Source organism: Salvia hispanica, chromosome 2 (assembly GCF_029641045.1).
Source record: "Salvia hispanica isolate PSC_SH4W2 chromosome 2, Shi_PSC_v1, whole genome shotgun sequence".
Lineage (NCBI taxonomy): Eukaryota > Viridiplantae > Streptophyta > Magnoliopsida > Lamiales > Lamiaceae > Salvia > Salvia hispanica.
Window position 1 is genome coordinate 42,340,681 of NC_142693.1, and position 27,252 is coordinate 42,367,932.

At 33.2% G+C, this 27,252-nt stretch overlaps 2 protein-coding genes and 1 long non-coding RNA gene across 3 annotated transcripts; 2 read left to right on the forward strand and 1 right to left on the reverse strand.

The window, feature by feature from the left end:
- Positions 1-1,270: 1,270 nt before the first annotated feature.
- Positions 1,271-1,978, reverse strand: LOC148932441 (uncharacterized). Its single transcript, XR_016134955.1, has 2 exons — positions 1,874-1,978; positions 1,271-1,654 (listed from the first exon to the last, which is right to left on the reverse strand). It is a non-coding gene; the product is annotated as an uncharacterized LOC148932441 (long non-coding RNA).
- Positions 1,979-7,423: 5,445 nt separating this feature from the next.
- On the forward strand, positions 7,424-8,915 carry LOC125202654 (cyclin-dependent kinase inhibitor 7-like). The gene is made up of 4 exons (XM_048101101.2): positions 7,424-7,944; positions 8,045-8,079; positions 8,165-8,326; positions 8,396-8,915. The coding sequence occupies exons 1-4, from the start codon at positions 7,696-7,698 to the stop codon at positions 8,460-8,462; spliced, it is 513 nt and encodes a 170-aa protein (XP_047957058.1). The 5' UTR covers positions 7,424-7,695; the 3' UTR covers positions 8,463-8,915.
- A 14,508-nt stretch (positions 8,916-23,423) lies between these two features.
- On the forward strand, positions 23,424-25,056 carry LOC125206845 (uncharacterized). Its single transcript, XM_048106069.2, has one exon. It carries the CDS (start codon positions 23,664-23,666, stop codon positions 24,837-24,839), a length of 1,176 nt encoding a protein of 391 aa, XP_047962026.1. The 5' UTR covers positions 23,424-23,663; the 3' UTR covers positions 24,840-25,056.
- The last annotated feature ends 2,196 nt before the right edge of the window (positions 25,057-27,252 follow it).

Here is a 27,252-nt window from a genome sequence, read left to right on the forward strand (position 1 = left end):
AGGTAGGTAAAAAGAACAAAGAGAAAGAGGCAAATGCAGTAGCAATGGTCGCAACAATCAACAAACAATGGGTGGAGAAAAAGTCAGCGACCGCTGAGACCAAACTTAACGGATCGCTGACTGGAGCTGGCAATTCTGACTCAGCCACAAGATCGAAGAACAAATAATAGAACACACCTTGCAGACCGCTGATACCATCTGAGCGGACTACCGAGACTGATGTGGACCGATTCGATTATAACCGCACATGTCTAGTAATATCAAACAAATTTACTTGTTTGAGACAAAAGGAAAACCCATTAGCTAAATACCCTTGATTAGAGACTAATTAGGATTTTATGAATTTAATTCAAATTTATAAATACAATTGATTTTTGTTGATTGTAACCGAGATTGATCAATTACTTTTAGAACTTAATAATTCTCAATAAAATTATTATATTGTCAGTTAATAAATATTATTAATCTCCAATTAGATTTTGTTAATTTTTGTAACTAGAATATATCATCGTCAATCAAAATTTAATAATTCATTAATTTAATATACACCCAGACTACCTCCGCTATTGATTGGTTTACTTTCCAATAAAAGTAGGCAAAATCCATAAATATTATGCGGATAATAGTACATGTCACACTTTCCTTTTTAGTTTGTTCCATAAAAGATATCACATTTTTTCTTTTGGCAAAAGTTCACTCTCACATCAATTATAGAATTATATTTTCTCTAACCACTTAACATACAAAGGGTTTGATTGGTTGCTTATGTTAGAAAATATAGGAAAGCAAATACTATCACTAGTTTATAATATTTTCCCATTTTTTATGATAGAGATAGGTAACTCTTTTCATTGTTTGGTTGTAGTTTAGGAATTCTTCCACCACATTTTTATAGATTTTGTTAAAATAACAAAATACTAGAATATGCAACCAAAAAGACAATTATGTCCCTGGAATTAATTTGTAAACCCCATGTTACCCCTGAACCCTAAATTAGCGGTACAATAGGAGCGAAATTTTCTGAATTCTAATTTAGAGCGGTGAAGCAATTAGTAAAAATGGAGTAATTAGCAATTCATTCATCACTGCCACCAAAATTGGCATCTCAACAATTACTTCCAAAAGATACACACAGACACTTCAACAATGCAAAGCAAAACATAAAAAATAGCAAAAATGGAGTAAATAGCATATGCATTAATCAAGTCAGAAATCTGTAGTTCAACAAAAAATTTAAAAAATAGTGATTTTCATAAACACTTACTAAGAAAACAAAATCAATCATTTGCTCTAATTTGGATTTGGGTCGAAAGCAGATAACAAGAATTTTGTTAATGGAGAACAAAATCATACTCCAATTTTGTGGATGGAGACAACCCATCATAAATCTGAGACATTGTATTCATTCCTCCACAATAACAAACCTAGTTCGAAAAGTAATTAGGATTGTGAAGAAATCAAAACCTTCCGAATCAAGTCCGAATCAGACATTCTGGAAGCCTATCGCGTCGTCCTCGTCAAGGGAGCACAATGAGCAGCGACGGAGCTTTCTTCTTTCCCAAATCCGTATTTGCCCCAATTCTGGTCGCCCTAATTAGGCGTGACTCGTGAGATTGAGGCTGTCTCTCAATTCAAGCAGTTTGCAGCAAATTTGCTGAAGTAGATGAGGGATGTATTGGTAAAATCAAATTCAGCATTGATTATTGCTTCTATGGACACAACTAATCATAGGGGAGGAAGGGAGGTAGAGATAACTCAATCAGTTGGATAATTAACCAAAAAAGTGAGACGGGTCGAAGATAATTTTCGGGTCAACAACCCATTCCCAAAAGTGTACCAAACAGAGGAAAATAGAAGAAAACAATCCACTAACCTTTAGTTTAACAGCAACCAATCGAACCCAAAATAACATCTCCTAAAATCTTGTATCATCTCTCAAGTGTGACATCTATCTTAGAACGGAGGGAGTACTTTTTTTCGGACCTGCTATAATATTTAGCATGTAATTTTCCTCCTCCTTTTTGACAGATATATATTTTTTTCTTTCTAGTCAAGCATAAAGCATAAAAATCCGATTCTGATTGTTTTGATTTTTGGAAAAAGAAAAAGTAAGAGCGCCATATCTACGAGGAAACTTTTCAAGAATTGATTGTAAAGTGTATCCAAGATATGTTTCTTTTCGATATTCTTAATAAAATCACCCCACTTTTTAAATATATAAGCGGGCAGGCACACAACCATTTTAAGAAGCATTAACTATCATAAAATAGTTTTTCTTTTTAGAATTTTTCTTAGGCTCCGTTTCAAATAATTACAAAAATTATCTAACATAGCCATATTTCACACACTACGTACAATTATTACAATACACATATTACACATGGACAACACACATACATACACAATACATACTGCACACTCATGCATTAAAAGGATTAAAAGACCATGGAAACGAATGTGTGCGTGTGTGGGGGTGGACAATGAAATTTAAAAGTTAATCCATGCATGGTTGGTCCAACCCATCAAAAGGAGTAAAAGATCATCTTTTGCTATCTTTTCAAAGTCGTCCAAAAATTCGAGGTGAGTGATTGAGAATTGATGAACATGAAAAAGCGATGCTAAAATAAAGCTCTAAAGGGAAGGAATCTAACCATTGATCTGATTTACTATATTATAGGGAAAATACTCAGAAATCAGAATAGTAAACAAAGGCTTCATTGAAAGCATGAATTTCATTTCCATGTAGGCGATATGTTTTCTCTTTCCACTCCACTCCACTCCACTCCTTATTTCAACCATTTTCATTTTATTGCCACAATTCTTATGCAGTAGTAGTTGCTAATTGCGCATTAAAATATGTGTCATCCATTGATATGCAATGACTACTTTTTGAGACAAATGTAAGTACAATGAATTACACCAATGTTATAAAAAAAAGACATCTTTGCTCGTTTAATTAAAATTTTCATCAATTTTCCTTGATTTTTGGATATTATATATTTGGAGTATATTTTTAAAGATATCAGTTGTTTTCTATAGAGTGTATAAGATTTAGTTGTAACTATATTTACTAATGGAGTAATATTTTTATTAAAGTGAAGTTTGAAAAAACAATTACGACCATGAAAATCAATAGTTAACTATTAACTTAATTTTAATACTCTCACTTGAAAAGGACCTACTTTCTTTTTTCATTCGCCCCATAAAAAATTATCTTATACTTGTTTAGGAAAAATTACAATATTTAACTACATTTTCTCTCTTTCACTTTAGTTTCTATTTTAAAAAATTTAGCAATTTTTTTTCTCTCTTACTTTATTCATTTTTCTTCTTTCAGAACACCCAACAACCTTTTTCTCTATAGTTGAACTCCTTAACATAAGAATACATAAAATCTCATACTCTCCTAAGAAGGAGTATCTTTCCTGAGATGAAGGGAGTATATTATACTCGATTTTTTATTTAAAACAAAGTAATTCTGATTTTTTCGCCCTTTGTTGGCATGAATTAATCAAATTTATATAATGCATACAAACATTTATTTGAGGGTATCTCGGAATTGCGCGCATTGGTATAATTGTAAGAATTCTTTCACTTCATACCATGCATATCAAACTTGCATGGTATGAATTCGATTCATGCATATCAAACCATGGAAGTTTTAGCATCTATATCGAAATTTTGTGGTATGAATTAAATTGTCTATATTTCAAACTATGTAAGTTTTGTGTGTAGTATGGTACTGTTAGGTTTGGTATACTGAAAAGCATGTTTCGAGCAAGTTTTCGCGCGAATAGAATCTTGCTTGTATACGTAAAACTCTACAATCCACTTTTAACCTGATTCAGTATTATTCGAGCAGTCTCACACGAATAGAATCACTATTATTATTACATTGTGTTTGCTTGTGCATTTATAAAATGTTTTACAAACATTTAAATGCATAAGAAGTAAACAAAGTCTAAGTCTTTTGCTTAGTAGACCGGTTGTGGGCGTCGTCCACTTTAAGGTAACACGGTCAGATCTATGCAATGCTTTGCAACAGAAAAAGAAGAATTTCACAACCTAGATAGGCTTTGGCTACCTATCATGAAAGGTTGCAATGTCAGTCCGCATATTTCTAAGCCTTACTAAAATAAGATGACATTGGTGTGGTATAGCACTGAACGGATCTAACAGCAAGACATGTCTTTATGCTATCTACTGAAAGACTAGGTCTTGATAAAATACTACTCCCTCCGTCCCAATAAATATGAAACGTTTGCTTTTTGGCACAGGATTTTATGTAATGTTGTTTTGTGAGTTAAAGAAGAGAGATTAAAGTAAGAGAGAGGAAAAAGTAGAGATAAAGTTATTTCTATTTTAAGAAACTTTTCATTTTTAATGGGACAATCCAAATAGGAAAACGTTTCATTTCTAGTGGGACAGAGGGAGTATTTCTTAATCTAAATATGTTAGCATTGAGCATACGGTATTGATTATGCACTACTTTGACTTATCAAATGGTGCGGGTTTTTCGCAACCCAATAATCCTGATATATTGGGTAGTGGTGATTAATATCTAGCGGTGCTAGGATTACTATTATGTTGAAACGTGCGCGAGATGAGTTTCGTTTGATAATGTCCTCAAGAGGAGCTCGAACAAGGTTTTATTATTCGGAAAACTGGTCAGTTGGAGTTTTATTACTCTATGAATAATAAATAAGTGTTTCTCGCTAAGTCCACTCTTGGAATTAATAAGATATTAATTAATTAAGTCCATAGCAGACATTAATTAATTAATGGACATTTATATCTTAAGCGCGAGAAATAAATAATAAAAGTGGAAACCCGGATTACTTGTAATTTCGGATTTGGATGGGGAGAGTTCAATATTACTTCTGTAGTGGCTGCTCGTAATATTCAAATATAAGCTTGTATTAAATTGTGGGTTCAATTTAATTAGTAAAAAGCTAATTGGGCGAGCTCATATCCAAAACCTTCCTGTCTGGGCCCAAAAGGAACTTAATATAAATAGGAGAATAAAGGAGACAGAAATCATTATTTTATTAGGGTTTTTGGCTTTTTAAACCAAAACCTTTTCCCGAATTCCGGTTTTTCCCATGAACTATGAGATCTATTTTTAAAACCACGAACTTTCATTTTGTTTGGATTTTCCCCCGGCGGGTCAACGACGAAACCCGGGTTGTCTACATGTCAATTTTAATCATATTTGTCACTAAATTGATTACTTGGATCCTATTTGGCACAATAATACATACAGTCACAATTATTACATAACAAATGACAACTTTTGAATAAACAAAACACAACTTTAACATTTTGAATTATGTTATTCGGGTCGGAAATGTGCTATTCGGGTCGGGTTGGGAAAATCCTAACGAAATGAAAGTTTGTGGTTTTAAAAACAAATCTCATAGTTCATGGGAAAAACCGGAATTCGGGGAAAGGTTTTGGTTTAAAAAGCCAAAAACCCTTATTATTACTCACAATTTTCGTCCCCCTCTACCTAGAGGAGTTCGAATTTCTCTCCTAATTGGAGAAGGGTTTCTTCTGTCTTCTTTATTCTGAGTCCTAGTATTTTGATAAGATCAGCTCACCCTGATATCGAGATACAGTTCGGGAACCAGAGAGAAGATCCGTGGTCTAGTATTGAAGATCATCACGTGGAGAAGGCGCGAGCAATCGACGATTCTTTGGAGAATCAAATCGGTAACTCTAAACCGTAGAATTCATGTTTTAGGATTTACTTTCTATGAGCATGAATTATTTGCGTTCTAGCATGTAATTATCTGTTTAACATGTGAATTGATTAATCGCATAATCGGCCAAATAGATCCACGTCTGATTTATTTGTTTTGTACAAGTCTTCCGCTGTGCAAGGGGCACCAAACCCCAGCAGGTACTCCGTAGCATCTTTCCTGAGATAAAGGGAGTATATTATACTCGATTTTTTATTTAAGACAAAAGTAATTCTGATTTTTTTTCCCTTTGTTGGCATGAATTAATCAAATTTATATAATGCATACAAACATTTATTTGAGGGTACCTCGGCATTGCGCGCATTGGTATAATTGTAAGAATTCTTTGACTTCATACCATGCATATCAAACTTGCATAACTTGCATGGTATGAATTCGATTCATGCATATCAAACCATGGAAGTTTTAGCATCTATATCGAAATTTTGTGGTATGAATTAAATTGTCTACATTTCAAACTATGTAAGTTTTGTGTGTAGTATGGTACTCCCTATTAGTATATATTCAACTAGTCCACACCTTGGAAGTTTTGTGTATATAAGCTATACATTGACCAATTTATAGCTTTGCGCCGCGTTAGCAAGTTACATGGTAGAGTATTAGAGGGACAATATAGTAAGTAGAGATATTAGGAATAACGATAGGAAAAAGAGAGATTAAAAAAATGCTCGACTTTAATGAATACTAGCATTTACCATGCCTTTTTAAGTAACACATACTATATGAATACTATATGATTCTATAATGAAGAAATAAATTAAAGTTGGTGACTATACACAGTGGAGAAGCCACATTGGGGCCAGGGGCCCATGGTCCCTCTCACATGTTATTTCCATTGCGCAGTTGGGTGCAGGCGCTGTCTTCTTTTCTCATGCCTGAATCCTCTTCGCCACATTTTCCTCATTCTTCTATGCAACATTTCCCTCTTTTCCTTCTATTTATGCATTATCATGTGTACTTTTCCTTCTTGCTTTCTATCTTTTGGAACATAATTACTAGTATTTTTTTTCTTTTACACCACTAATTGTTAGTTCAAAATTTGCTGTCACTTCGTAATTATTTTCTTCCATTATTATACTTATAATAAAAATTATTCTATTATATTATTTGTTAAAATTTATATTATTATTTATATTTTCTATGATGGACATTTAAATATCATAAAGAATTTGGTTTTCCATCCATTATACTTATGTAAAAATCGAAAATATTGATTATTTCAAGCTTCGAACGTCGCCTACATTGAACAAACCCTATATCTATTAATTGTGACTTGGGTCTCCCATCGTGAAAATTCTGACTTCGCCACTGACTATACACGAGTTATTTCGCACTATTATCAATAGCTTCATAAACACACTAGTTTTTTAATCACAAGTATATCTACTTTAGTGGCGTTTGGTTTACTAGATAAAATAGCGACAAAATATAATCCAAAATTAAGTTGTGAGATTATTTATTAGGAGGGAGTTGGCTATGACGAATTATCACATGACTATCCATCTAGGATTAAGTCACGAGATTCAATATCATGAACAAATCATATCACAAATTTAATCATATGATATAATCTTGCAAATTGAACGTCCTCGAGATTAATTAGAAGAGTCACTCATCAACCTAAACACAAGCTCTCACCTATACATATACTCCGTTTTATAGTCCCATAACAAAATATAACGTAGATTTGAAATGAGAAATAATGTTTTAGCCATAGGTGGAAAATGTGATTATATTGTGATCTAAAACTATGTAACGGGACTACGGGAGAGCCCAATAATTCCGTGTGTCGCCGTTAAAGCCCCTATTCCAAAAATAACAATTGCTTCTACCCCAAACCCAATGTTAACCCTTTTCAACCGAAATTCTACCATCATCATCATCACAAACAGCTAGGAATTGGTGGCTGTTGACAGTTGAAGATATATTCTGCATGACTGCTTCTTCGGAATTGGTGGAGAGAGCAGAAATGGAGAGAAAGAGGAAAGTTAATTTAGGAGAATCGGAATCTTCATTTCATCTCAAGACTCGGCGCGTGGCTGATTCAGGTTCGCCGCTGAGTTCAGGAGGTTTATCTTGCCAGACTGTCGCGGGGAATGATGATGATGCCTTGACATCATGTTGCTCAAGTAACGGATCCGGTGAGCTGACTAAGGAAACTTGGAAATTCGTAGATCTGGAGGTATATGTATACTGGAATTCAATTTCCTCGATTCAATTTTAATTTTGGATGGCAGTTACTGATGCCGGAGTATATTTGAATTTTGAATTCCGTTTTATAGGACAATGAGGCGAGTGATACATTGGATTGCGAGAGGTGAATTCTTCTTCTGATTTTTCAAAAACATAAATTAAATGTGATTATTAGTTCTCCTTTCTTAAATTCAAATCCACAATTGTAGTGAAACACCACCGTCGAAGGCTGGAGGTGAGTCAGACAAGCTGGATTACACGGCGAGGCGTCGTGAAGCAGATCCTAGCCGTTGTTCAATGCCGTCAGAAGCTGAGCTAGAAGAATTCTTTGCCGCAGCTGAGAAGAAAATCCACCAAAAATTCATTCACAAGTAGTAACTCTCTCTCTCTCTCTCTGCATATATTTAGAATGATAATCTTATAGTACTAAGACGTGGCAGGTACAACTATGATATAATGAAGGAGCAGTCACTGGAAGGCCGGTACGAATGGGAGAGGCCGGAATAACCAACGAGAAATAGGGCTAATTGTTCCACTAATTGACGATTAACCAAAGCTTTAGGGTTACTTGATTTCATGCTCAGATCATACAGCTACCTCTTCTCTGTCTACCGTGGTCAACAAGTAAGAAAAAGAGTTTTGTCTGGTTATCTTACAAGTAGCAACTACTCCCTCCGTCTCAATAAATATGCAATATTTGGCTTCTGGCACAAGATTTTATGCAGTGTTGTTTTGTGAGTTAAAGAAAGAGAGTAAAGTAAGAGAGAAGAAAAAGTAGAGATAATATTGTTTTCTATTTTCAGAAATTTTTATTTTTGTTGGAACAATCCAAAAAGAAAAATGTTTAATTTTTAATGAGATAGAGGGAGTATCGTGTTTAGTCGCGTGAGAAGAAGATTCTCTTAATGGAAATACTGGAATAATCACCTATTTCAATAAATGCTCTTTCATTTGGTTTTTGATATTCCATCAATTTATTCTTATCAAGTTATTTCTTGACTGCAAGTCATCAGTCAAGTTGCGGTGAAATTAACTAGTGTGGTACAACTCGATAGAGAGCTTGTCGTGTAAGCTACGGACACGTGCTCAAATGTGTGATCCGACCCCATGTGATGCAATGCATCAACAAGACGATTATTATCACTTGCAGATATACTCAAGGTTTAGTGAATTAGCGGTTAATCATAACATTGGAATTGCTAATTATGGTTTCGAACTGGATCCGCGACATTAAAAATAGAAAAGAAATCGTGAGAGTGAACTATGGGCCGGTTCAAGTTCAAAAAATCTGTAATCGAAACTGTGTCGGAACTGCGAAAAACCACTAAAAAATCGATAGTTCAAAATTAGCGATTTTCAAACCGAAACTATAACTGCGAAATACACTCAAGGTTCGGTTCCGGTTCGAGATTTTCTAAAACCGGAACCAGTGGTTTGAACCGTAATCAGTGGTTCCTGAACCTTGGGCATGTCCATTCGCATCTTTTCTGGCTTCTCGAATAATTACTCCCTCCATCTGTGAAATATTGTCCAATTTTGTATTTTGGTTCATCTGTGAAAAGTTGTCCATTTTTTTTTTCTATTTTTGGTAAATGGACTCCACTTCCACTCACTTTTTATACTTACATTTTATTTTAAAATCAATACTGGGACACTCATTCCACTAACTTTTTCAATTCACTTTTCTTAAAACTCGTGTCGAGTCAAATTTGGACAATATTTCATGGAAGTGTATAATATCATATTGATAGAGCACTAGTGTGTGTGTTTGTGTTACTTCTATACAAAGGAATATAAAGAGGAAGAGGAACAGAAGCCTGCAAACGGGGGGAATGGTGATCCATTTTCCGATAGTAAATTTGGTCGGGACTTGAAAGAGAAGGTGACAAAGCTGGTAGGCCTACCTCTCTTACCGTATATGGCTACTCACCTAAATTTACCTCTTGTCCAACTAATATTGATTCCCTCTCTTTTAATGCAAAAGATAAAACATTACCCCGCATATTCTCCCTCTCAACAAAAACATCAATATCATACCACCTAGCTAATTATTAATACTACTCGACCCTTTGAAAATTATTGGTGCATATATGGTCACATTTTTCTATCTTAAGTTTACATTTTATTCACCCTACTATACGAATACGAGTTTCAGTATTTTATCTTTTAAAGAAAATTTAGGAGAGGAGGAATTGCCGATTTATAAATAGAGAAATTGGAGTGTAGTGGGATTGGGATTAGGATTTGGAAGGGGAGTATGTCTTGATCACAAGAAGTAATAATGATTAGGAAATGCTGAATGCAAGAGAAAGAGGGAGCACATGCCGGATATTCCGCAGATTCCTGATTGATTTGGGTGGTATTGTGGAAGATCATTTATTTAACTATGACAACAATGATGCCCTTCGTGAATTCGTTTCTACTACTCCCTCGCAAACAGATGACATTTTTCTTGGCGGAATGAAATTTCATACTATAACTTTATTTTGTGTGTTGGTGAATAGAATAAAGTCAGAGAAAATTAATAAAGTAGAGATAAATGAATTCTATTTTTAGTAATAGATCATTTTGGATGAAATAAACTTAAAAAGAGAGTCATCTTCAGTGAAACAGAAGGAGTACAAGATAATTAGTTTCATAACTAGTACTCCATCCGTCATTTATAGTTCCATTTTGACTCAACATGAAATTTAAGAAATTGTTTTTTTTTAAAGAAAAATGAGAAAATGAGTTAGTGGAAAGTGAATCTATTTTTATAAATTGATTTTATAATATAATGTGAGTGTAATGAGTTTAGTGAACCGTGGGTCCCCTTACCTAAAATAAAAAATATAAATAAATGAGACTTTAAATAACAAACATTCCAAAATAATAAAATGAGACATTATTTCACGACGAAAAGAATTGTGTAAAATAAGATGGTCACCTAAACCTTTTAGGTATTTAAAATTTAGAAAAATCACGTTTCAAGTATACAAAAATACCATAGCAGAGACGCATGAGCTGACAATTTTTCCCATAAACCTAATAAGAGCATACAAGTCATTTTATGATACTATCACGTCAATCTCTTTCCTTAAATAAGTAACCATTTTCTACTACAATATTCCTTCTGTTTGCGAATATATGTCTCATATTAAATTTTTTGATGGCCTGCTATTACATGTTTCATTTCTTTTATTATTGCTCTCTTCGTCTCAAGAAAGTTGAGTTACTTCTTTTTTATACTACTTGTTTTGAAAAAAATCGTAATAAATAGTTAAAGTGAATATATAATAAAATAAAAATGAGAATAATATAGATAATACTAACTTATTTCATCAATTTTCATTTACCTTTCTTAAAATTGGAGTGAAAATCAAAATGGAATGGATATTTGCAGATGGAGGGAATATATAACGCAGTGACTGACATTTCTCTATTAGATTTCTATGCGTCAAGCATTTTCTACTTGCAATATAGTTCGATTTACTTTTGTCTTATTTACATTAGTGAATTGGTTGTACTTCTTTATTAGTGGCTTCCCAAAAATACATTTTCTTTTATTTCCACATGACTTTAAGCCCAAACATTACACATACTTTGGACCAAAATTTGGTCCAGCATAGCCCATATGTTTACCTACTTGACTACTCAATATGTTCTATACTTCTATTCGACCTTTTAATCTCCTATTAACTAGTAGTTTAGTTAATACTTAACCTATGCTTCTTCTGTTCCATTAAAAATAAAATATTTTTTTTTATTGCATGTCCTAAAATGAAACGTTTCTAAAATAAAAATACTATCATCTCTACTTTTTCCATCTCTCTTACTCTATTCTCTTTTCATTAACTCACAAACAACACTTCATAAAATCCCGTGCAAAAAGCAAACGTTTCATATTTAATGGGACGGATGGAGTATACTCTTAAAATTACAACAAATAGTACTAAATATTAGGATAATCCCCAACTTTCCTCCAAACCTTTTGTAATTTCCACAATCTTTCAACTTTCGATTATACCTAAGTTTCATTTTTGTTCTCAATTTCTTATAATTTCCAATTTACAAATTATCAGGATGTTATACACTTGAATGTATCCACTTTTGCAGGGCTTGTTCACCTTCTTTAATGTAGGAAGTCAAGAAATAAAACATGATCAGATTTATAGTTATAGTCCCTTATATTTATAACCCAAATCCCACGTTTCGTCTACAACAAATAAGAAACCTTTCAGAATTTATAAATTACTCCCTCCGTCCCGGATAATTCGTCACAGTTCATTTTACAAAAATAATAATAAATAGGTAAAGTTGAGAGAAAGTAAAATAAGAGAAACAATAATGTAGATAAGACTATTCTCTATATTATTCTCTCTTTTACTTTACTTTCTCTCCACTTTAACTATTTATTATTATTTTTGCAAAATGAGTGTAAAAAAGGAACTGGGACGAATTATCTGGGACGGAGGGAGTAGTAATTAATTATTTCAGTGTCCTCTATGGTGGACTAAAACACCCTTGAAAATTGTGTACTGCAATTTGAGTTGAATACAATGGAAAAAGAATATGCGAAATTGGGGGAAATTGAGAGTAAGAGGGATAAAAGTGTAATCTTCTGTTCATTTCTTAAAATGAATATCGAGGCAGTTTCATAAACCACCTCTACTGTAGGAATTAATTTTACTCCATCACAACACTCAACAGTGCGAGCCCTCATTAATTTCTAGGGCCGACGAGAATCAAATCTCACACACTGAAGATCAATAAATGACTGGATTTAACACATATATGCTCATATCTTATAAAGTGAATTACAAGCCCTAATTTTAATACAGTCCCATGAAATAACACTACTACTCTTTTTTGCTTTACCAAACAACATAATCATATATGTCATATGTGTTCCTTTAAGGACATATAACGATTAAAAAACCTTGTAAATAGAGAGGTCTAGAAATCAGATCCCCACCAATCTCTTTCCCAATTTTAGAAATAAAAATCAAGCACTACATGTTTTAGACATTTTATGATACACAAGTCAAGCAATACATTATAGTAATTCAAAGTTACGACATATGATTGCTAACTGGAAAAAAAGTTTTCCAATTATTAGCATAATAATGCTACAAACGAAATAAGACTTACTAAACCCCCACAAACACACAAACAAAACAAAGATGAAAAGTAAGCTTAATTATTTTATGAGAAGAGTTTATACTGGATCAGTAAAACTTGAATCCCATAGACTTCTCAGCGAAATTGAGAAGCGAATCGATCTCATTCTCATCAATGTAACCGCTGCCGTCGACATCGGCTTCGCTGAGGCCGCGGCTGCTCTTCTTGGTGGTCATGAACCAGGAACCGCGGCTGCGCACAGCAGCACGCAGCTCGGTGAGGCTGATCTTGCCGTCCTTGTCGTAGTCGAAACTCATCAGCCATTTCTTGAACTCATCCACAGTGACCTCGTGCTTGCTAGTCACGGCTTTATGTCCTCCCACACCTAAAGCCATTATTGCACTTCAAATTTTTTTTTTTGTGATAATAATTGGAGCCACATTGCTTGGCTTTTATAATCAATCACAAAACGAATCTCTTTTTCGTTACAACATGGAATTTTTTTTCACGTTGGCTGATTCTATCTTATCTTTATGTGATAAATGTGAAACACAAGATAATGAATCTGGTACTCCATGTAATTGACGTTATTCTGTTTTGGAAAAGAAAGATTCATTCAATGGGCAATCAATCATTTACAAGACTATATAAAAAAAAGCCTTCTCAAAAGTTGAAAGATCTTTGATTCCACCCTATTTTTGTATGTTACATTATTAATATAGTGTGTATTAGTGGGTGAGATAAAAAATACAGTAGTTGTTAGATATTTTAAATAGAGACGGACTAAAAGATGAAAAGTGTCATCTTAAATGAAATGGAAAGTACACATTAAATTTGATCGAATTCTAGTTCGTCTTATAACTATAATATCAATCGCAAACACCATGAAGCTTACATTTGCTCACAGTTATCTCATGGTGAAAATATCTGGTAATTTACGTTGTTTTCGATTCAAATAACTTCATTTTAGAGTATGAATAGATGTTAACTCACAGACTGTGAAATCCACATATGATTTCACGACGGTTTTACAAGATATAATTCCATCTTAACATTTCGACGTGAAATAATCGTAAAAGAATTAAAACTTTATTATACTGGAGTTTTTTATACTGATTTTAAATTTGCAAGATAAATCAGATTTTAACTGAAATTCATTAAATTTCAACTTAGGTTTAAGTTATGAAAACACTTACATGTATAAAAGGAATATTTATAATTAACTCATACACCTTTGCACCATAAATTAATTATCAAGAATATAAGCCAAGATATATATCGTATAACTTAATTCTTTCAATATTCCTGCATGTAAGCTACACATGTTGATTATTATTTGAAAGTTATATTCTTGATTTTATATTTTCTTTTACCTTTACGCTTATTATAAAAAACTATATAAATAAATTAAAAACAGAAAAAATGTATTCTTGTATCGAGTTGAAATAACACTCATTATATGTGTATAACTTTATTTTTAATAGTACTATAATTTAGTAATAGAGATAAAGAAGTACTTAATTAAAAAAAATTAAAATCGCAATTAGCACGACAAGTTATCTAAAAGTCCTTTAGGGTTAGGATTAAAATTTTCAAGCGGAAACAATTATAATCCGAATGACCCCTACACGCGTAGCATGATAATCTAAATGGGTTGGCTTAATTGACGTCTCGACTAATATGTACTCCCTCTGTCCCGTTTTAGCAGTCCCATTGATTTTTCTGTCCTCTTTTTATGAAAATGATAAAAAATAGTTAAAGTGGAGAAATGATAAAGTAAGAGAGACAATAATATAGATAAGACTCTTCTCTGTATTATTCTCTCTCTTAATTTACCATTTCTCATTTTTACAAAAAGATAGCAGAACAGTCAATGGGACTGCTAAAGCGGGACAGCTGGAGTACTATTTACCAACAATATAATACTCTCCATGTCTTAGTTAAGATGACTCCTTTCTTTTTTGCACGTGTTTTGAAAAAATAATACTCCCTCCGTCCCACTAAAGATGACTCATTTTTTCTTTTAGGTTTGTCCCAACCAAGATGACCTATTACTAAAAATGAAAACACCACTCTCTCTACTTTATTCCTTCTCTCTTACTTTTACTCTTTCCACTTCACACACAAAATAAAGTTACATAAATTCCCGTGCCGCTCAAGGAATGGGTCATCTTCCTTGGGATGGAATGAGTAATAAATAGTTATGGAGAAAAAGAAAAAAGTAAGAGCTTTTACATTATTCTCTCTCTTACTTTAATTCTCTCAACATTAACAATTTATTGTTATTTTTTCACAGCAAGGGCGAAAAAAGGGGTTATCTTAACTATGACAGAGGAAGTAGTTTACAATTATAATTTATAATATAGTGAACTACAAAAATGGTCTCTGAACTATAGGTTTAACTCGCTAATAGCCCCTAGACTTTTAAAAATATCTACAGTAGTCCATGAACTAAGGGTTTATTTCAAAATCGGTCCTTTTGACATTTTTTCACCCGAAAATGCCCTTTTGGGCTGCTGGGCAATATCGTCTTTTCACAGTTTTAACTTTTTCAATCTGATATTATTTCAAAATTATCTTTTTCTTCCCAATAACATCCTTGATTTTGGTTCATTTAAAAAATATCAGATTTAATTTTATAAAATTAAATTTAAAATTTAGATTTTTAAATATAAATAAATTATTTTAATTAAAATTATTAATTTATGTATTCTTTCTTGACTCACGACTATATATATTAAAATAAAATTATGCAGCCAGCTCACAAAAAACTCATTTATAATAGAACACATAAATTAAAAATTTTAATTAAAAATAATTTATTTATATTTAAAATTTTAAATTTTAAATTTAATTTTATAAAAGTAAATCTAATATTGAAATAAAGAAATAAAGTGAAGGATGACAAATGAAAGAAGAAGATAATTTTGAAATAATATCAGATTTATTACATCATTGAAATAATATTAGATTGAAAAGTTAAATATGTGAAAAGATGAAATTGCCCAACAGCCCAAAGAGGCATTTTCGGGTGGAAAAATGCCAAAAGGATCGATTTTGAAACAAACCCTTAGTTCATTGACTATTGTAGATATTTTTAAAGTCTAGGGACTATTGGCGTGATAAATCTATAGTTCAGAGACCATTTTTGTAGTTCCCCCTTATAAATACTTCCTCCATCTCATTAAATATGAAACATTGCTTTTCATTTTATGTAGTGTTATTTTGTGAATTAATGAAGATAGAATAAAATAAGAAAGAAGGAAAAAGTCGAAATGGTAGTATTTCCATTATAGGAAATGTTTTATTTTTAATGAGACAGATGGAGTATATATGGAATCGTCACTATAATTTTATTTGCCTTCGTATTTCACTATCACATCTACTTATTATTTAAACCATAATTTTCATAAAAATAAATGGAGTATATTATAGTATTATGAATAATACTTATTATTTTAAAAAAGATAAAAGTTAAAAAAGTTACTTCATACTAACCTTGGATTTATCAATCATAACAGTATCTTATTAACAAATAAAGAGTAAATTAAGTGATCAAAATAACAATATCGCCTAATTGGTCGAATTAAACGCTGATTACAAAATTAAACTTAAAAAAAACCGAAATTGAGTCTCTCGCAAAATGTGAAGTACATGTGGACGAATCTATTCATGTTTTGAATGGTCATTGTTGCTGCATAAAGGAAAGGAATAAAATGATATTTTCTCTATGACAAAGGAAAAATCACTCATTTTGTTTTTGAAGTACTTGTACTAGTGAAAGAAACCATCGAATCTTTTATTTATCAAATTAATGGACCATATATTCTAGCCATTTCATATAATAAAAAAAAAACATTTTTGTACAGAAATAGTAGGTGTTTTGAATTATCTTTGTTACTGCAATAAGATGGAATCTAAGACGGGAAAAAAGCAGTCGATCCATTTATTTGTTAACGAATAGTCCTGGTGAAAGTAACCATCAAAATCGACTGTTTACTAAGTTAACGATTACCTTTGGATATAATAAACGTAAATTTTATATGTTTGTTAGTGTAACATTTGTATAATACACACATCTTTAATTTAATTTGTAAAAATTAAGCAATATTCTCACTATAATAGTAAAACTAGGTATGTAACATTAAAAGAAGCAAATTATCGCGAAATTGACGGAAAGAGGGAGAAGAGGAGGGCTAACTTGAAGGAGGAGAGATGCTTCATTAATTTCAATTTGAGATGGAGAGAAGCAACGAGAATAATATTTTTTTGTTAAATAGTAATATATATTTTATTTTCTGATAAATTAAAAAAATTAATTAGAAGTTGTTAATTCAGTCGAAACATGTTTAAACGACGTTGACCGTCAATTCAAAATATTTATTTTTTCAGGATGCAATAATTCAAAAGATAATATTTTGGACTAAAATCGTAAAATCATAGGACCACAAATAAATCTTTACTCTTTATTTATTCAAGTAAATTCAGTGTAGACATATTTGTTAGTAAGTAACTAGAATAGTTTATTTTTAATTTATAAATTATGTTATGTTTGGGAAATACTTCCTCCAAGGCTCCAACCCTTAAACATGAGAATAGATCAATTCTATTTAAGAAATTTTTTTTTCTCTCATAAGATTGGTCTTATTCTTCGTTAAATAATATTTTAATAAAATTTTCTTTGTATCTCTTTAATTTTACCAATTGTATATTAAAATTCATACCATTTTAAATATTTGTCTTTTTTAAGGACAGAGGGAATAGCATATAATACTTATTTTTGATCTCATCAAGGCTTCACCATTCGTTGCCTTATTCCTATGAGATTTCCATTCGTTTTCATTACGATGAGTCATCTCTATCTCTCTCACCTAAAATACACGAAATTTAAGTTTTTCTGTCAAACTTTGAAATTTGTATCTCCCCTATGTGGTAATGAACAATATCAACATAATTTAAATAAGAAAATAAAATATAAAAATAAGATTATTCAAAGGAACAATAAAATGTACTTCCTCCGATCCATATTAAATATCCTATATTTCTATATTTAAATGATCTCCAACAAATATCTCATTTCACTTTTGTCATTCTTTGTACTGGATCCTACATTCTACCCTCATTCTAACTCACATTCTATTATAAAATTAATATATAAAAATATGACTCATATCCTACTAATTTTTTATACTCACTTTTACTAACAAAGTTAAATAATTTCTTAAAATCTGCGTCGGTCAAATATGAGACATTTATGGAGATCGGATGGAGTACCAATTTTTTTATATTTTTTAATTTAGATATCTGACGGTAAATTCAATCAAAATTTGAAGCTTAAAAATCTTCACTAATTCCTCTTGAGTGATCATCTATGCTTCTTGCTATTGCTACGACATAATTTCTTGGGTCAAGCTCTGCCCTCTAATCATACATGGGCATGAACCTCTCCATGTCCATGTCGTAGAGGATGCATCCATCTCCTCTCACAACCTCAATTGTAGACTTTTCTTTTCTCGATTTACATTTCTAAATTGTATTTATGGAGGTTGTATTAGTACGTATTTAACTTCAATTTGTTTAGATAGATAGTCAATTTATCTTACCTTTTCAGTTTCACTTCCCAATTCAATTTAGCATTAAAACCTTTTTTCATTTGTACTTTCCCTAATTATCACAAAAATAAATAAAACCTTTTCATTTCCATAATTATCACACATATAAAGAAAACATTTTCATTCCCTAATTTTATAATAAAATTCATAATGATAATCTTGTTATTTTTCTCAAAACTCCCATGTATAAATACGATAATATTGTAATAGTTCGCACGAATATATTCTTATGCACGCACACACACAATGTATGGATATGGAATTCACTAGCGAGAAAGTATAGTTATACCGAAGAGGCAAATGTGATATATGAATGACCGAAATAATCAATGAAATTTTTAAGTTTTTGTAAACGTTGAAATTTATTAATAATTTTAAAAATTGTTTGTAAAATAATTAAAACCACTCTTTATAAGTGGTCCACGAATCCTATCAGTTTTTAAGGAAATAAAAGGAAAATACTCTGAAACACTATAATGACATTTTTGCTCCTTAAACAATGTTTGATGGCCATGTGCGGATTCAAGTCATTCAACATCATACTTAAAGAATAATTAAAGTAATTGATAATAATAATAATATGGATATAAATAAAAAAAAACTTCTAAAATAATATAGTACAGTATAAAAATGTTATAATGTTTTACCCAATATATTATAGGAGTATTGATTTATTTATTAGAAGTTGTTTTTAAGTATGACAATGTCTAAACATTGATGTATATATATACAATCTCAATGTCACACTCATATTAATTAGTTCTGCAAATTGAGGGGCAACAAAAAATACAAAAGAAAAAAAAGGTGGTGGACTAAAGAACAGAAAAAAGATTTCTTTAAATGAATCACCCTAGAGATATCTTCCAATTCAAGAACACTAGGGTTTTGCTTGTAGCCTAATGATTGAGAAGAATCAACGAACATGAAGGAGAAGGTCATAATCTTGTAGAGCCGGCTATTCTCGTGTTGCGACAACTGAGGCACAGTGGGGTTGCACGGTGGCGTTCTTGTCTTCCTCTTATCCATTCTTCTCTGAGTTGTATCTTTTCAGATACACACATGCATGAAGCAATTACAGAAACAAGACAAGTACAAACTAATATAGTGATTACCCAGTATCATAAGTAGGTTTCATAATTAATTTAGTTAGGTGTGATGGTGCACTAGTCACACTAGTGCAAGTATCAATTGCTATCAACATTGAACATATTATTAATGATATGTAAGATGTTACTGGTCGCACAAGTGTAAGTATCACGATTTGTTTTTGGGTCACTCACGAAAGGACTTCAACAACATTTATATTTACCTTCAAACTTCTCTCACTCATTCCATGTGGGGTGAGTTTGTAATCCAACAAACCTCCCTTCAAACCGAGACCATATCAAAAACGGGAAATTGGTCTCTAAAACCATGAACTTTGTCTAAAATTTGGTATTTCCCATGAACTTTGAAATTGATATATAATATCATGAACTTTGCATTTTGTTTGGTATTTCCAAAACTCACTCAAATAAGATATTTTCATCAAAATCTTATTTAACATAGGCAACCGTGATATATTTTATAATATTTTAAACCACTTTTTAAGTTTATAACATGTAGAATAAAAAATTACGTTAAAAACCGCGTTGATTTAATTGTGTCAAGTATAATAAAAATGCCTCGTAAGTTAGTCAAACATAGTAATAGACATGCCGTGGGAAATACCAAACAAAATGCAAAGTTCGTGATATTATATACCAATTTCAAAGTTCATAGAAAATACCAAATTTTAGGCAAAGTTCATGATTTTAGAGACCAATTCCCCTATCAAAAACACAGTCGACACATCAAGACATTGCGGGCCCGATCAAGCCAAGACTTTTGGCCTCTGGAGAAGTAGGGTAAAAATGTTAGTTTACCTTCACATGGACTCTTCGTTTGTATTAATGGGCTTGGACACTATAAGATTGAATTTGATTTTTCTAGTGCATTTCGTTAACTGGACACGATGCAAGGGTAATTCAATTCATAACCACTATAATTTCAATATAGTCCCCTAATAAAATAATATTGTTAATATATGGCTAAACTAATCCCTTAGTGACTGATTAATAAAATCCTTCAAAGGATATATATAACCACATCTGCATAATCTCCAACTCACTAAAATTGAGAAATATGTGAAGAAACGAAAAATAACTTAGAATATGATCTCAATGCCCTTAGAAGAATGTAATCATTTCTTTTTGCTTCAAATATAGCTGAATTTATGTAGTAATATTATACTGCCAAGAAATGTAGGAAATGTCCGTACATAATTACTGCTGCTAACAAACAATATATCAATCCTAATACTATTCCTAATGCTCACTGCAGCTAAAAACTAAAAAGACTACAAATTCATCGCTTATTGTATAATTTATGAAACAAGTCTAAGACGATCTATTAACAATTGAACATCATTCGAATAACATATAATTATATTTGAATTTCAGTCAAACTTGAGCCAACGAATTGTTTTCTTTCCAAAAATAGAGTCAAAAGTCAATAAATTTTCAATCAACATTTTTTTATTCTTGATCACGCTTTAAATTAAAAACAGATAAGATTGAACAGTAATCGTACAGTATATGTTTGCATTTGAAAAGGTTACATGATAGTAGCAATCTTTTTTCTTACATATATTGAGCACAGTTGAAGACAAATTATGCGTATGTATCTGTTTCTGTTTCGCAATGTATAAAATATACACATAATTTACTGAAATTACCTCAATTGTTATCATATTCTTTGCATTTCATTATCTATTTCTTCCCTCATAGGAAAGGAGACATTGCTCTGATTTCCATCTTTTTCACGAGAAAATCCTGAAAATAGCATAAATTTATATTTAAAAATGAAAGTTTAATTTTCTATTTTTCTAATTTTAAATAAATAGATAGAATAATAAATTGAATTTTGAAATTTATAATTTTTGTGAAATTCTATATTTCAATAACACTTTATAATGAAAAATAAATAAAAATCATAAAGTTTGGTCAAATTTTGGTCTATCCCGCAACTTTAAAAAATAGTCAATTATATCTTGACATTTTTCTCAATTGTTTCATAGAAAAAAATTTAATCATTCATCGATATATAAAAGAGTGAACTACAAAAATAGTCCATGTACTATGCGTTTATCTCGCCAATGAACCCTGGACTATAAAAATATCCCCAGACAACCCTGGACTAAGCGTTTATCTCGAAAATGGTCTTTTTTCACTGTTTCGTGACGAAAATACTCTTTTGGGAGGTTTTGGGGGGTTTGGGCAATTTGGTCTTTTTACATTTTAAATCTGATATTATTTTAGTGATGTAGTAAATCTGATATTATTTCAAAATTATCATTCTTCTTCCCTTTTGTCATCCTTCACTTTGTTTCTTTAATCAATATTAGATTTAATTTTATAAAATTAAATTCTAAATTCAATTTTTAAATATCAATATTTTTTTTTAATTATTAAAATTACAGTATTAAATAACAAATTAATAGTTTTAATCAATATTTGATAGTGTCTAATATTTAATCAATAAGGTACGGCGACGCCTTAGTTTTAATCAATATTAAATAGTTTTAATCATAAATAGATCATATAACACGATTTATTCCAAAATAAAATGTATAGGAGAATTTGACTAAAAATATTATGAAGTTGACTAAAAATTTGATAATACTAAAAATTTGATATAGGAGATTTTTTGTTGAAATTTTCTAGTTAATTTTGATTGTTTTCAAATTAATAAACGAAAATTATATTAGTCTTACATTAGATGCATATTTATTTCGGAATAAATCGTGTTATATGATCTATTTATGATTAAAACTAAGGTGTCGTCGTACTTCATTTATTAAATATTAGACACTTTCAAATATTGATTAAAACTATTAATATGTTATTTAATACTGTAATTTTAATAATTAAATTTTTTATTGATATTTAAAAATTGAAATTTAAAATTTAATTTTATAAAATTAAAGCTAATATTGAAATAAAGAAACAAAGTGAAGGATGTCAAGAGGGAAGAAGAATGATAATTTTTAAATAATATCAGATTTAGTACATCAGTGAAATAATATTAGATTTAAAATGTAAAAAGACCAAATTGCTCAAAACCTCCAAAACCTCCCAAAAGGGTATTTTCGTCACGAAAGAGTGAAAAAGGACCATTTTCGAGATAATCGCTTAGTCCAGGGTTGTCTGGGGATATTTTTAAAGTCCAAGATTCATTGGCGAGATAAACACATAGTACATGGACTATTTTTGCAGTTCACTCTATATAAAAACACAATTAACTGGATGTATAAAATAGTGTCATTTAAATAGTTAAATATTTTGTCACATGATATTGTTCGTTCGCTTGCCAAAAACTCATAAATTATGAGACAATTGAGAGGATAATGTTCACATAGGGTATTGTTTATTACTATTAGTTTATATAATCGGGAATTAGCTAAATGCAATTCTACACTATAATTGGGAAGTACCTAAACAAAATAGAGTGTCAATAATCCCGTGAAAATTAATTATGGGCGGCCAAATTATTGGCATCTAGCTCTGGCCCGGTAGGAAAAAACCTTTTAACCTGTTTATTACCGTTGAACCCATCTTCAAATTGAAAACTAAATCAACAATATTTATCTGCCACCGCCATTAATTCTTCTGACCTTTGTAATTAAGTACATGGAAAAATGCAAAGAGAACAGCCCATCTCTTTCTTTAAAAAAATTCAAATAAAACAATAGAATAAGGTTGCATTGTGTTTTCATTTGGGAGAAATTAAGGTAGCACATTTAAATCTGAGCAGTGGGTCTACTTTCTATAAATTCTCACCTTTCTTTATACTCACTCAATTCTCCCACAGCCTAACCAGACAATCCATCATTCTTTGTAAACCACAATTCACATCAAAATTTGGCAGCAGAAGCAGCACAGTTGGTTCTAATAAAGAAAGAATTACAAGAACAATTATGGTCGACGTGGATCGGAGGATGACGAGCCTGAACCCGTCCCACGTGGCCGGGCTCCGCCGCCTCTCAGCCCGCGCAGCCGCCGCCGCCGCTCCTTCCGCGCCGTGCAGCAGCCTCCTCTCCTTCGCTTCCCTCGCCGACAAGGTAATATCCCAATTAAAAAACTCGGGGGTAAATATCCAGCCCGGGCTAACGGAATCCGAGTTAGCCCAAGCCGAAGCCGAATTCGGCTTCGCCTTCCCGCCGGATTTGAAAGCCATCCTGGCGTGCGGCTTTCCATCCGGCGCCGGCTTCCCCGACTGGCGATCGGCTCGGCTCCACCTCCGCGCCGCGATTGATCTCCCCATCGCATCCGTCTCCTTCCACATAGCCCGCAATGCGCTGTGGTCGAAGGCGTGGGGCCCGCGCCCGGCCGACCCGGAAAAGGCGATCAAGTTCGGGAGAAACGCTCTCAAGAGAGCCCCGCTTTTGATACCCGTTTTCGACCACTGCTATATCCCTTGCAATCCCTGCCTCGCCGGAAACCCTGTCTTCTACGTCGACGAGAATCGGATTTTCTGCTGCGGCTTCGATTTGGCCGATTTCTTCGAGCGGCAGAGCGCCTCCCCCAAAATCCAGCGATCGATCAGCGAGAGATCCGCGGCGTCGTTAATCTCGTCGTCTTCAATAACCGATTCGTCGCGGAGGAGCCTCGACGGCGGGGGGGCGGCGCCGCGGTGGGTGGAGTTCTGGAGCGAGGCGGCGGTGGACCGGCGGCGGAGGGATTCGAATTCGTCGTCGTCGTCTTCTTCGGAAACAATGCTGCCGAGATCGGAGATGCCGGATTGGGTGGGTGAGTACGTGGAGCAAGTCGGGTCGGTTCTGAGGAGGAGCGGGTGGGCCGAATCGGACGTTGCGGAGATCGTCCACGTGTCGGCATCTGGCTTCTTTGTGGACGGGGAGATGGTGATGCTCGACAGCCAATCAGTGCTTGACGCGTTGCTGTTAAAAGTGGATCGGTATTCGGATACGCTCCGGAAAGCGGGTTGGAGCTCCGAAGAGGTGGCGGAGGCGTTGGGGATTGATTTCCGGCAAGAGGAGAAGAAGGAGAAGAAGAAGGTGTCGCCGGAGGTGCTGCGGAGGTTGGGAAAGCTGGCGGAGGCGGTCAACTTGTCGTCGTCGTCATTATTGACCTAGTTTTTGGGAGATTCGTTCGAAGCGCTTTTGTTTTTTCAGTAGTTCAAAGTCTCGTGTTTGCGAAACTCTTTTTCTATTTTTGAGAAAGGGTACGAAGCCTTTGGTTTAGGAAATCGGAAAAGGTTAGATTAAAAGTAAAAGATAACAGTGAAAGTTTATATGTATCTTTGAAATGCACTGGATTAAAGAGGAATACACAGTATCCAAGTATTTTTTACAGACTGATCATGTAACATGTACTAGTACATTATTAGTTCATTTCTTTGTCTTTACATGTAAAAGTTGTTTTGTTAAATTTCTTGTATAGATTTCTATTTTTGCGTATAGTAAATACATTTTGCGATAGCACGGATAATTATAATAGTGCACTGATGTAATTGGGTGGACAAATTTTCAGACTTTAATACATTATGGTCTATGGAAGTGCACGAAGATGATTAAGAACTAGCATCTGGTGTAAGCAATAGTATCATGTTATAACCAGTGGCAGACGCAAGATTTTGATATTGGAGGGTCTAATTTACTATAGTCAAAAATAGTTGTGATGTTAGAAAAATGTTATTCTATCCGTCCCACATAATTTGACCCAGTATTGCATTTTGGGCCGTCCTACATAATTTGACACACTTCACTTTTTATCATTTTTGATAATGGACCTCATATTTCACTAACTCATTCCTACTCACATTTATTATAAATCTAATGGAGTACTTTAAAAGTATGACCCACATCCCACCAACTTTTTCAACTCACTTTCCATTAGATTTCTTAAAATCCGTGTCGGGTCAAAGTGCCCCAAATTATGTGGGACGGAGGGAGTAGTTTATAATTTGTACACATCAAATATAGAAAATTCTGAAATAAAAAAATTAATGGAGTATAAACATGAAATTTTTTGTGTTGTATAAAATTTAGTACTCCTTTTGTCAACGAAAAATAAAGCACATTTGTCATTTTTAGTTGTCCACGAAAAATAGAGCACATATACAAAAGGAAACTTTTCCATGTTGGATTAACGAAAACAACATGATAGTATCTAATTAATGTGTCATATTTTTCATGGACGGAGGAAGTACGATTTTAGAGCTTTATTTAAGACGATTCATAATCGATTAATAATACAATACACATGTTTTCGTTGTATTAACCACCTTTCATTTACGTGGCAAAGATATAGTATTATAAAAAAAATGTACGCATTATATTTTTTTGTATAATAGTTGTTGAAAAATACACATATTGAATAATAAAATCCAGATTGAGTTTTAGTAGGAATTGAACTCGGGGCAAGGAGGTTCTAATACCAAGTTAATTGCCACTTGCGCTGCTGACTAACTGATTTAATTGTACATATATATTGTATTAATACCGGGAAGTTATGGGGGTTCTATGGGACCCAAGCCCCTACATAGGTCCGCCTCTGATTATAACCCGAGAGACTAAATACTAGTATGAATTAATCTTAATCACCATATACTTCATATTGGTGACAGGCTGATTATATCCATCGGTTAACCTCCGCAATGGTGCTTAGGCCAGCCATAGGCCAGCAATAGGCCAACCATTCTCTCCCCTGCCACGTTAGCAACACTAAAAAATCCACCTACCACGTCAGATTTAGGCCAGCCATAGGCCAGCCGCAATAAAAACAATTCAAAATATACTACATTTACGGAATTAAAATTACGATTAAAATACGGAATTAAATTTAGACACGTGTACGGGAAAATTCATTAATTGCATTTAAAAAAGTTACATAGATAAAAAAAAAAGTACATGCATAATAAAGAAAAAAAACTATCGTCGTGCAGTCCTCCGTGCCCATAACTCTTCAATTATATCCTTTTGGAGTTGAATATGAGCATCCACTTGGCGCATGCTGGCAAATCCCTTGAGTCGGCCGGCTTCATCGAGGGGTACCCCCTGTCGTACACTAGGGGTGGCCGTTCCGTGGCTTGGACCGGCTTCATCGTCACTGACCCAACTAGTCAGTTGTACGCCTTCGTCTTCGACGATCATGTTGTGCAGGATAATGCAGGCGTACATTATCTCGGAAACGCATCCGACATCCCACAAACGCGTTGGGCCCTTGATTGCCGCCCATCGAGACTGGAGCACACCAAATGCGCGCTCCACGTCCTTGCGCGCCGACTCCTGTCGTTGCGCAAAGTAGGCCTTCTTTTCATCACTTGTTTGTCGGATCGTCTTCACAAAGACCGGCCACCGAGGGTATATCCCATCCGCCAAGTAGTAGCCCATATCATGCCGGTTGCCGTTGGCACGAATGAGACGGCTGGACCGACGCCCTGGCACCTCTCGTTGAAGAGGGGAGACGAGTTCAGGACGTTGAGGTCGTTGTTCGACCCGGCTACCCCAAAATACGCATGCCAGATCCACAGCCGGTAATCAGCTA